The sequence below is a fragment of the Megalops cyprinoides genome, chromosome 17, assembly GCF_013368585.1.
Source record: "Megalops cyprinoides isolate fMegCyp1 chromosome 17, fMegCyp1.pri, whole genome shotgun sequence".
Taxonomy (NCBI): Eukaryota; Metazoa; Chordata; class Actinopteri; order Elopiformes; family Megalopidae; genus Megalops; species Megalops cyprinoides.
In genome coordinates, this window is record NC_050599.1 from 30,752,161 (window position 1) to 30,764,479 (window position 12,319).

At 40.8% G+C, this 12,319-nt stretch overlaps 1 protein-coding gene across 3 annotated transcripts in view; it reads right to left on the minus strand.

Annotated features, from left to right (window-relative positions):
* Nucleotides 1-8,805: 8,805 nt before the first annotated feature.
* Nucleotides 8,806-12,319, minus strand: part of LOC118792153 (ena/VASP-like protein) — a 35,533-nt gene continuing 32,019 nt past the window's right edge. For 2 of the 3 annotated variants that reach the window (XM_036549879.1, XM_036549881.1), the window contains exon 11: nucleotides 10,371-10,696. In XM_036549879.1, coding sequence (XP_036405772.1) covers nucleotides 10,531-10,696 — 166 coding nt within the window. In that variant the 3' untranslated portion in view covers nucleotides 10,371-10,530. Of the gene's footprint in view, nucleotides 9,298-10,085; nucleotides 10,144-10,370; nucleotides 10,697-12,319 lie in introns of those variants that run through there. The other variant, XM_036549880.1, reaches the window with a different exon arrangement.

Below are 12,319 nucleotides of genomic sequence, written 5' to 3' on the forward strand. Positions count from 1 at the left end.
TATACCCATGTGTTCTTCAAATAAAAAGATTTTGGTATACAGCCATGCGTCGCTTAACGTCCACGATACGTTCTGTGAAATAGGACGTTATGTGATTTGGACGTTGTGCAAACACCATACTATATACTTAACAAACCTATATGGAATAGGCACGAGATTGGATGCTGCTGCTTAGGAGTCGAAGCATACACTGTTATACGGTAAACCTTTTAATTGTAAGTATGCAAAGTTCACATTAAAACAACGATAGAAGATAGAGTACAGTAGCCTACATACATAAGACATTAGCATAGGCGTTTATTATGACTATCAAGACATATGTATTATATGGTGTACTATGTACTGTACCATTATACGCTTGGCAGCGCAATCGCTTCATTTCCATGAGACATGAGATACACCTGTTGCGTGCGGGAAGCGTAGCCTTCACTACGTTCGGTTACGTCCGCTACGTCCCGTTTTTAAACTTTATTATAACCTTATGGGACTACGGACGTATATGCGAACGGATGTTGTCCGAATGGACGTTAAGCGGCACATGACTGTACAAGTCTTCGGCCTTTTCTTTAGTGATTTTAACAATTTGTTTCCAGTGACTCTGCATTTGTGATACAACAAATAATTCACAGAATAATTGACACCAATCGCGTAAATAGAGTAAATGGTTATGCTCGCGAAACAGCGCAGATTGTCTGTAGTTTGTGTGCTTGCGAAATGTACAGCATGAGGTCTGCGAGGTCTGCAGTGTCTGCGCTGTTTCGCGAACATAATCGTTTACTCTATTTACGCATTGGTGTCAATTATTCTGTGAATTATTAGTTTTATTGTTAATCAAGGGGGATAAAGGGGAACAGATTGAAAGTAATGATAGATTTAAAGGTGATGTTTCAGCCTCCCCTGTTTCTGGCTAACCAGCCGCCACTGGTATGCTGCCATAGTGCTTATCTGCCAGGATTTGTACATAATAACCACATGTATCTCTCTTCCCCCTTGCCTTTATGCTATGTTTTTGAAATTAACATCCATTAATCACGGTTTTCTATTTGTTTCCTATCCCTGCTCCCGGCTCCTGCCTGGGGCTGTAGTTTCAGCGACACATCCCGAATTCCAGTTCAGCCACCTCGCTGCCCTGCCTATCAAACCAACTGTGTGCTAAGAACCGGACATTCTAGGATTACATTTTATAATTACTCTTGTGTAATGAGTATTGTATATCTAATTCAAATGTCTTAAGCATATTATACAACTTTAAGTATTCTCTGTAATTCTAGCTGCAAAGTGCCAGCCAGAAGCAGGTGGGTTCTCCCTCTAACCCGGGTTCTGCTCAAAGTTTCTTCCTGTTAATTAGGGAGTTTTTTCTTGCCACTGTTGCCTTAGACTTGCTCTCTGGGGTTCTCAGCCCTGGTGACAATGTAAAGCTGCTTTGTGACAACTTGTGTTGTAAAAAGCACTATACAAATAAAATTGAATTGAACTGAAGTGCACAAGTGCAGTACTTCACACATTTTTGTCACTCCCCTTATTTTTTCTCATTGCAATTCTTGTGACTGTAATGGTGAGCAAGAAGGACCCAGATGCTGAGAGACTTCAAAACATAGAAGGGTTTCAAAAAACAAAGAATCTGACGAGAAGCAGACTTGTGCATGGGAAGGCACAGAACAGAGGCTAGCTCAAGACTGAGCAAGAAACACCACAACAGGCAGGGTTTAATAACACCAAAAATTCAACACTAATTACAAACATGTGTGAACAATCAGACAATGATTAGACATACACAGTGCAAACACAAAAAGGAAGAAAAGTCCCTCTGGTGGATGTTCAAGGAAGCAGCAGGCACCAGGGACAAATACCAGTGTTTCTCAATCCTGCTCCTGGGGACCCACTGTACTGCACATCTTCTATCTTACCTTGCTCCAAACACACCTGATTAGTGTGATTAACATGGTCTTGATTAAAGCAAGTGTGCTCAGCTCATTAAAAGTGCCACTGATGAGTTCAGTCAGGTAGGTAGAGCAAGGATAGATAGAAGATATGCAAGACAGTGGGCCCCCAGGAGCAGGATTGAGAATCAGTCAGATAAGAACATAAGAACATACAGTATTATGATGAGAACAGGCCATTTGCCCAACTAAGCTCACCATTACAATTAAAGAGAATCCAAAACTGCATCAAGTCTGGACTTGAACACAGCAAGGGTCTCTGCATCAACTACAGACGTGGACAAATTTGTTGGTACCCTTCCACAAAAAAAAAAAGAAGAACCCACAATTTTCTCTGAAATAACTTGAAACTGACAAAAGTAATTGTCATAAAGCATTGTTTATTCCATATTTAATAAAAATCAGACTTTGCTTTTGATTTTTATTCAACAGAATATTTTAAATAATAAAACAAATAAATGGCATGGACAAAAATGATGGGACCCTTAACCTAATATTTTGTTGCACAACCTTTAGAGGCAATCACTGCAAACAAGCGATTTCTGTAGCTCTCGATGAGACTTCTGCACCTGTCAACAGGTATTTTGGCCCACTCTTCCTTAGCAAACTGCTTCAGCTGTCTCAGGTTTGAAGGGTGCCTTCTCCAGACTGCATGTTTCAGCTCTTTCCATAGATGTTCAATAGGATTCAGATCAGGGCTCACAGAAAGCCACTTCAGAATAGTCCAATGTTTTGTTCTTAGCCATTCGTGTGCTTTTAGCTGTGTATTTTGGGTCATTATCCTGTTGGAGGACCCATGACCTGCGACTGAGACAGAGCTTTCTGAGACTGGGCAGTACGTTTTGCTCCAGAATGCCTTGATAGTCTTGAGATTTCATTTTGCCCTGCAAAGACTCAAGGCACCCCGTGACGGACGCAGCAAAGCAAACCCAAAACATAACCGAGCCTCCTCCATGTTTCACAGTAGGTATGGTGTTCTTTTCTTTGAAAGCTTCGTTTTTTCGTCTGTGAACATAGAGCTGCTGTGACTTACCAAAAAGCTCCAATTTTGTCTCATCTGTCCAAAGGACATTCTCCCAGAAGCATTGTGGCTTGTCAATATGCATTTTAGCAAATTCCAGTCTGGCTTTTTTATGTTTTTCTTTCAACAGTGGAGTCCTCCTGGGTCTTCTTCCATTGAGCCCACTGTTGCTCAAAAAACGACGGATGGTGCGATCAGACATTGATGTACCTTGACCTTGGAGTTCAGCTTGTATCTCTTTGGAAGTTTTACTTGGATCTTTGTCTACCATTCGCACTGTTCTTCTGTTCAATCTGGGGTCGATTTTCCTCTTGCAACTGCGTCCAGGGAGGTTGGCTACAGTCCCATGGACCTTAACCTTCTTAATAATATTTGCAACTGTAGTCACAGGAACATCAAGCTGCTTGGAGATGGCCTTATAGCCTTTACCTTTAACATGCTTGTCTATTATTTTCTTTCTGATCTCCTCAGACAACTCTCTCCTTTGCTTTCTCTGGTCCATGTTCAGTGTGGTGCACACAATGATACCAAACAGCAGAGTGACTACTTCTCTCCATTTAAATAGGCTGAATGACTGATTACAAGATTGAAGACATGTGTGATACTAATTAAAGAAAATAGTTAGTTTGAAGTATCACTATAATCCAATTATTTATAATCTTTTCTAGGGGTACCAACAAATCTGTCCAGGCCATTTTAGAATATCTTTGTAGAATAAGCAATAATTTGTCTCTTTTCACACTTTCTTTGCTTTACTCTATGACATACCAAAGGCATGCAGGTATACATGAGACAATTGCTTTTAATTTAATCACTTTTCAGGAGGAATGAAGCATTGTTGCAATGAGCTGTAAGGGTACCAACAAATTTGTCCACGTCTGTACATGACCTGGCAACCTATTGCATGTATTGAAAACTCTTTGTGTAAAATAGTACTTCCTTACATCAGTGCGGAACTTACTCTTCACTAGTTTCCATTTATGTCCCCTTGTTCTACAGACTGAACTCACCCTAAGAAATCTATTATAGTTAAACTTATTGAGTCCTTTTATAAATTTAAAAACCTCTACTAGATCACCCCTAAGTCTCCTCTCACTAAGTCTAAATAGGTAACTTGAGTCTTTCCTCATAGCTTTTATATTTCATGCCAGGAACTAATTTAGTTGCCCTTCTTTGAACTTTTTCAAGAGCCTCAATATCTTTCTTATAGTGTGGTGCCCAGAACTGCACATAATATTCCAAGTGAGGTCTGACTAAAGCATTGTATAATTTCAATATAACCTCTTTAGATTTATAATCAATACTTTTGGCTATATATCCCAACATCCTGTTGGCCTTTTTTACTGCTACAGCACACCGCCTAGATCCTGTTAAGCTTGGCTCAACTATTACTCCCAGGTCTTTTTCAAATTGAGCACATTCTAGTTTTTCCCCCCATGTAGTCTTGTTTAAGGTTCTTATTTCCCACATGCAAGACTTTACATTTAGCTGAATTAAATGTCATCTGCCAGGTATCTGCCCACTTTTGGATGCAATTACCTTAGTTGATTCTATACTGTTGGCTAGACCCCCTAGTTTTGTATCATCTGCAGATTTTACTACTTTACTACTAACCTCTGCATCCAGATCATTTATGCATATAAGGAACAGCAAAGGCCCCAACACCGATCCCTGCAGGACTCCACTTTGTACAGGACCCTGCTCTGATACAATACCTCCCACAGTTACAGTCTGCTTTCTATTAGACAGCCAACTTCGAACCCACTCAGTGATAGCTCCTGTAATTCCTGCAGATTTCATTTTCAATATGAGCCTCTCATGTGGTACTTTGTTATATGCCTTTTGAAAGTCCAAATAGATAATATCAAAAGCTTGGTTTGAGTCTAAACACACTGTAGCTTCCTCAAAAAAGTCCAGGAGGTTTGTTAAGCATGACCTCCCACTGCGAAAACCATGCTGGCTATCATTTAAGATACCATTTTGTTCAAGGAATAATTCCAAATTGTCCCTAATGATGGATTCCAGCAATTTACATGTGATACAAGTTAAGCTGACGGGCCTATAATTTCCTGGATCAGTCCAGTCACCTTTCTTGTAGATAGGTACTACACTGCCATGTTTCCAGTCATCTGGTATTTCTCCAGTTTTGAGAGATTGTTTAAAAATAACTGTCAGAGGCTTGTAAACCACTTCTGCCAGTTCCCTGAGAACTCTTGGATATATTCCATCGGGGCCTGCTGCCTTATTTGTTTTAAGTTTTAGGAGTTTATCTAGTACTTCTGCATCATTTAAATCAATTTCCTCCATAAGACTCTGAGAATTGAATGCGCCTTCACTAGTGAAACTCTCTACAAAGTAACTATTTAGGGTATCAGCAATAGCTTTGTTATCATAAACCATAACTCCATCCTTATTTTTTATACCTCTTATCTCATCTTTAACTATCCTTTTACGACTGTAGTATTGAAAAAAGCGTTTAGAGTTGCTCTTTGCATCTAGTGCAATCTGTCTTTCAAAATGGCTTTTAGCTTCCCTTATATCTTTCTTAACTTGAGCTCGCATATTACTGTATTCAATTTTATTACTTTCTGAGCTGTCCAACTTGTATTTTCTAAATAATTTACTTTTTTGTTTCAAACTGTTCCGTAACTTATCCATCCACTGTGGATGCTTCTTTTTCAGCTTCCCTTTTTTTTTTGAATTTACACTGTACATCCAGAATAATCATTTTAAGTATGCACCACATTTCTTTCACAGTTTTGCCATCTAGAAGAGGTACCCAGTTTATATTCCTTGTATAATCACACATCTTAATAAAGTCAGCTCATCTAAAGTTGAAAACTCTAGCATTGGAGAATGCAGACTTAACTTAATTGCAATGTAATTGCACTATAGTCACTTGTTCTGAGTGGCTCCCCTGCCTCAGTACTGCAAATTCTATCAGCATTATTACACAGAACCAGATCTAGAATTATGTTCTCTCTTGTAGGTTGAGTAACAGACTGTATCAAAAAGCAGTCATTTACAACATCCAAAAACTCTTCCTCACATTTACCTTGACCTGACACAGCTTCCCAATTAATTGAAGGGTAATTGAAGTCCCCCATTACTATTGTCTCACCCTCCTGACATGCTAGTTTAATGTTATCAAAGAGAGTACTACTGACACTGCTGTCTGAGGCTGGTGGCCTATAACATACTCCAATATTCAGACCTTTTTCATTTTCCCCTAATATTTTAATCCATATGTCTTCACTAACATCAAGGGGCTCCATTCCTGGAATTTCCTGAATATTAAGATTGTCCTTTACATAGAGAGCTACACCCCCTCCTCTTCTATTGGTTCTATCTTTTCTTAGCAGCTTGTATCCCTCTACATTATACTCATCCCCATCCCCTGCACCAAGCTACGTCTCTGTGATCCCAACAACATAATTACTATTACTCATAACAGTTTCTAGTTCCAAAATTTTATTTTTATGCTTCTAGCATTTAAACAGAGGAATTTCAGGGTACTGCATATGTATTTCCTGTCTTTCCTTTCCACTCCCAGCTGCTCAAAACCACCTCTATTACAGTGCTGCTCTGACTGATTTGCAATCATGGCTCCCTCACTACTAATAAAATACTTAGCCCTTGGTGTGTTCTATTCCGACAGTCTGTCTATCCCTACCCATCTCACTGTATAACCTCCTTGCCCACCCAGACCCTAGTTTAAATAACCCTCTGCTACCCTAAGCATGTGCTGTCCCAGTGCAGCTGTACCCCTCCGGTTCGGTGTAACTCGTCCCACTTGTACAGGTCACCCCTGTTCCGAAAGGAGTCCCAGTGCCCGATAACCTGTACCCCTCTTTCCTACACCAGGTTTGTAGCCACATGTTAAATCTCCATATAAAGGCTTGCTTCCCTTTGCTTGCACACGGTACCGGTAGAATTCCAGAGAAGACTACCGTGGATGTTCTGCTCCCAATCTTCCCTGCTAGCTCAATAAATTTATCCTGCCGAACCCTGAACCTACCCCTTCCTATGTTATTGGCTCCAACATGGACCACGGCCACTGGATCCTCCCCTGCTCTGGCCAGGAGCTTGTCCGCTTGCTCCAGGAGGTCTCCAACCTGGGCACCAGGCAGGCAACAGACCATGTGAGACTCCTTGTCACACGAATACACTATGCTATCTACTCCTCTAATGTTGAGTCCCCCACTGTCACTAACTCCCTTTTCTTGGAGGATGAGGCCACCTGGGTGCCCTGGGGCTCTTCAGTCCACCCACTCTCAGGATCATGGGCCAACTCAATCTCCAGAGACGGCACCCCTTTTGGAATTGTGCACCCCTTTCTATGCCTACGCCCTACTGTAACCCAGCTCTCTCACCCTGTCTGGTCTGTATCTTCCCCCCTACCCAGCTTTGGTGAGCACACTATCTCCTTATAAAGCGTAATAATTCCTTATATAATTCCATAGTAGTTCCTGGAACTCTAACAATTCAGGATTATTGTGGAGTCCAGCTAGTTGGGCCTCTAGATCAAGAATCTTTTTCTCCAAACGGTCTCAGATGAACTCATCCTGGAGGTCTGCCTCCAGAAATACGATCATCCAGCAACTCTTACACAGTTTTGGCCACATTTTTCTCCCCTAACTGAACACGCTTTCCCTAAATAAAGATTTACTGCCGAGACAGAATTAACAGCTAAAAAAAATTGCTAAAAGCACCGAGGTGGCTCAGAATAGTCAAAGGCAGAAATTAAACACAGGAAATGCCACTTAGTCTAGATACAATAAACTACACCTACTGTTCAGCGGACGCGCTAACACAACCAGAATAAGGATATCCTAAAAGCAAACGCAGAAGAACGGTAAAAACAAGGTAAACAAGCAAACTGGCTGGCTAGCTAAACTACCCAACTAGCTTGCTAAAGTATGCTACCTAGAGAGTTAAATATTTGCTCCTGAGAGGGAGAAAAACCGCAAAAAGACCTCTCCTTGAGATAGACTATCATGAGGACACCTTTTGGTCATTGTGGGAAGCCGTCCCTGAATCCCTGACAGTGACATCTTCATCCTGTGTTCCCACCCTTTTATCACAGTCTTAATAATGTGTTTTCCTCCCCTTCAATGTCCTTACTCTCATCCACCTGAGACACTCTCTGCCCTCTCTGATCTAGATTAACAGATCCAGATCACTCTCCTCCAACCCCTAGCACATGCCAGCGAAGAGGATCTACTAAATGACTAAATGTGAATGTATGGGCTACTGATGGTATTTAATAGCACATTTTTAAAAAGGTGGATAGATTTATACTTGTTGCATGGATGTGAAATCATCTTAAAAAATTTCCATTTTCATGGATTACAGGAAACTCAATGTGCGATCCTGTAACAGTAGAGACCACTTTCCCTAGCAAATAAGAACAAATAATGTCTAGCGCTTTCACACTAAAAGATCACGTTATTCCAAAATATGTTCTCAGTTTGTGGCTTTAAAACTTTTGGATTTCATTCATTTCTTTCTATTTTGAATCAAGCGCTTAGTCAAGAGTGGAAAAGACCAGGCAATACAACACTGTATCCTTGTAGCCAATAAGCATTTTATTAACAACATGATCACAAATACTGTGGTGTAGCAATGTTTTCCTTATAAGTTTGTAATATTCAAAGAGCATCTGTTTATACTTCATCCAGTAAGTCAGGTTCAACTCTTTTTAAAAGCAATATTCCAGTGATTCAATAGAGTTGTGTTGGCAAAACGATTAAAAAAAAAAAAAAAACGGTTTTAAAGATCCAGTAATCATGGAAGGAAATGTGTGCTTACAGTTATATTTTAGGTAATCAAAGTGGGGAAAAGACCAATGTTAAATATAAAAGGCTGACAGAAATGAAGTGCAACATTTGCTTAGAAATAATAATATATAAATAATGGTAAAAAATAAAAATAAAAAAGGAAAAACGTATATTCAGCATTAACCTCATTCAGACATTTTTCATACAGCTATCTGGGCCATCTCTGGAAATAATAAATAAAAAATGAACCACAATGCCACAATTCCTCTGCCCCTATTGTCTTCTGATCAGCTCTTCTGACTCCACCTCACTACCCCCCTCCCTTGTGCTTCTTCCTCATCTCCCAGCCACTTACATCATCACAATATCACAACATTTCTTTAAGATCTTAGTAAACTCACCACCCTGCCTCCACATCTGAGCAATATTAAGAAATTACTACATTTATTTCTTCTGTTAGCTGGGCACCCTTCCCCCTGTCAGAACCTCAGTAGTTCCTGCAGTGTCACTGTCAAAGATTATGTCATGCTAATTCTACTCAGTTCTTTTTTGATGGCTGCAAGAGAAGGCAGACAAGAGAAATGGGTTATTCATACAAGAGGTTTGTGCCATTTTAAGACCTAATTTGAAATAATTACAGAAGTAACTAATACCAGATGGAACTAATTATCAAGTGGCATGAAAACAAGACCAGGTCCCTCAAGTCCTTGGGGACTGCAGTGTTTTTCAGTGCCTCATTAGTAATGGTGCAACAGTGTAATAGTTCCACAGAAATCCTGAGAAACCTTTCACATCACAGCTTTCTTAAAGATCTTTGTATTTGATATCTTTACATCCATAAACTATATGTACAAATATTGCTATCCTAATTGTAGACAATAAAAAACTTTGTTTTTTGTTATCTTTAGAATAAATAAGTATCTGCTGTATGCATTTATTTTTTAGCAGACATTTACACTTTGAACATGAATTTTTGATTGATTTTTGGAATCAATTAAATTAACTGATCATTCACTCACTGTGCTATGCTTTTGTTACTTTGACACCATGTCAACACTGAGACGTGACAATATATCCTATGGGATCTGGTTGCTGATTGCTGAGAGTCCTCTTGCCCTGTTCAGGACTGCAAGTACCTGGTCCTACTTTTGACCCAGTATGCACTTTCATTCATCTGACACTGCTGGAGGGAACATTCAGTAGATGAGAGCATCCAGTATGGAATGAATGGCTGTATAATGCTCTCAAATAAACAAACCTATACATCATGACTTACTTAAGAATACTGAATTTAACTGTATTTACATTTTGGTCTTCTCAGAGTAGTGATGAAAAATAACTTACCAACTATGATTTCATCCTTCACTTTGTGCAATTCCCGTACCACCTCCTCCAAGATTTCCTGCCCATGTAAAAACAGGTTCTATAAGTTCACAGATTTACTTTTAAACTTTAAAGTGGGTTGCTCAAGAGTATTTATACATAAAACACAAGCTGAAATATATAGAGCACGTTTGTAAAATATGTTACCCAACTTCTAAAGATATGTGAATTTTAAAATGCATGCCTATAGTAATTGACACCAATACAATTGACCAAAATGTGTTTATGAAAATATAACTAATTTTTAAGGGTTTAAAGTAAATCAATGGTTTGTTGGTAATATGTGGTCAGATTACAGAAGACTGGTTTGGCAGAAATATGTGGTTGGATTGCTGAAGACTGGTTTGTTGGTAATATGTGGTCAGATTACTCAAGACTGGTTTGGCAGTAATATGTGATCAGATTGCTAAAGATCAGTTTGGTAGTAATATGTGGTCAGATTGCTGAAGTATGGTTTGGTGGTGGCTCTGCCTGGGCAGTATGACCTGTAATTACTTGTAACAGGTCTTACCTGCTTCATTCTGTCAAAATCTAAGGCATCAGTGTCGCTGCTGCTCCCAGCTGGCCTTACCCTGCAGTACAGAACATCATTACATACAATATAAACATATCCTACCAGCTAAATGCTGACGGCCATAAACAGCAAGCATGGTCTTATGGTTGTGTTATGGTTCTGTGTTCTGTGAATGCTGAAACACAGTGCCATTCCAGCAGGCCTTTGGTAATCCTTTAGGATGCTCTGCCATGAGAGACAGACAATGCAATGCAAATGTTAGTGTTATCAAGCGTGGCTACTTCCATTATATCTCCCTAATTCCAATTCTGTAATGACACATATAACTTGAAATAATGGTATTTTGTACATGGTAGTGGTTCTTTAGTCTTTTTCAAGCTTACCCCTGTTCTTGGTAATATATTTGCCTCATCTCAACAAGTCCTTTGACTACTTTGAGGGTACTCTAAGATTATGGTAAACACATTGTCTTTTTCTTATTCAAAGAGCCATCACAGTATGCATCTATTGTAGGCGAATTCAAGGGGGCTGTTAAAAAGGGCCACATTCCTTTGTCCATCTCAGTGCACATCACCCCTACCTTTCACAGACCTTTGTTTATAAACCGCTTCAAACCTGCCCAGTCCTGTCCTGCTGCACCCCCTTATCAGCAGCACTCCTACAGGTAACCCGAAGCACAGGCACACCCCAAGGATGGCCCCCAGATCACCGTTTGCTCTCTGACCTGTCCATATTATTGGCTACCAATAGGAACCCCAACAGAGCCAAGGATTGTAGACATTATGTAAGTCGATTACACCCACCTGATCACCTCGTGTCCATGTGCCTGGGCCCACCAGGTGGCCCAGCTGCTATCAAGACACGATTGGGCTGGACTCTCAAAGGTCTGGCACAGCACCCCCTGCACCAGATCTCTGCTCCACACTGTCTGTTGACCTCAGTCAGCAGCCCTGCAGAGGACATTACCTGTAGCAAGTCCCTGTTAGAGCTGGCTAAACCCAACTGATGGGGCTAGAGGACTGCGTCCCTCCACCAGAAAGCTGATAAGAGGCCCACCAGACCAGCTGGAGCAGGAGAGGAGGATGCTGTGGAACTGCGGGCTTCTGTGGGCTATTGTTTTTCGGCATAAGCCCCTCCCTACCAGATGCCAGTCAATTCCGTAGCTGTCCCCGTGGAAGCAGAAGCCCAGCTCTTAAGGAAAGCTCAGCTGGACAGGTTTCCAGAAGAATCCACCTGTTTGGATGTGGGCAAACTGGTGACCTCCAGCAGCTGCCTGAGGACCCTGTTGCCAGACTCAGCGCACTGGCATGAACACGGACGTCAGCCCTGTTGTACTTGACCTGAGACACCCAATGACAAAGCTCCTCAGCCAACACTGATCTGCTCCACCATCCTGGTGCAGAAAGAGTCTTTGCAGAGCTTTGGCACAAGAACTAGATTCTCCAAGGAAGAGCGTCCATTCGATGTCACCAGTGGAGTGGTGCAAAATGTCAGCAATTGTGAGCTAAGCCAGTGGGCCAAAAGATGGTGGACCTACCCCTTGCTTTCTTATGATCCTTCTACTCCAAAGCCATGGACTGCCCTCAGCCACACCAGATGACACAATAGAGAGCCCTCAATGCAAAGGATGTAGCCTTTTGGAATGTTTAAATTTCCAAAGAAATTTGGGGCCACATTCCTT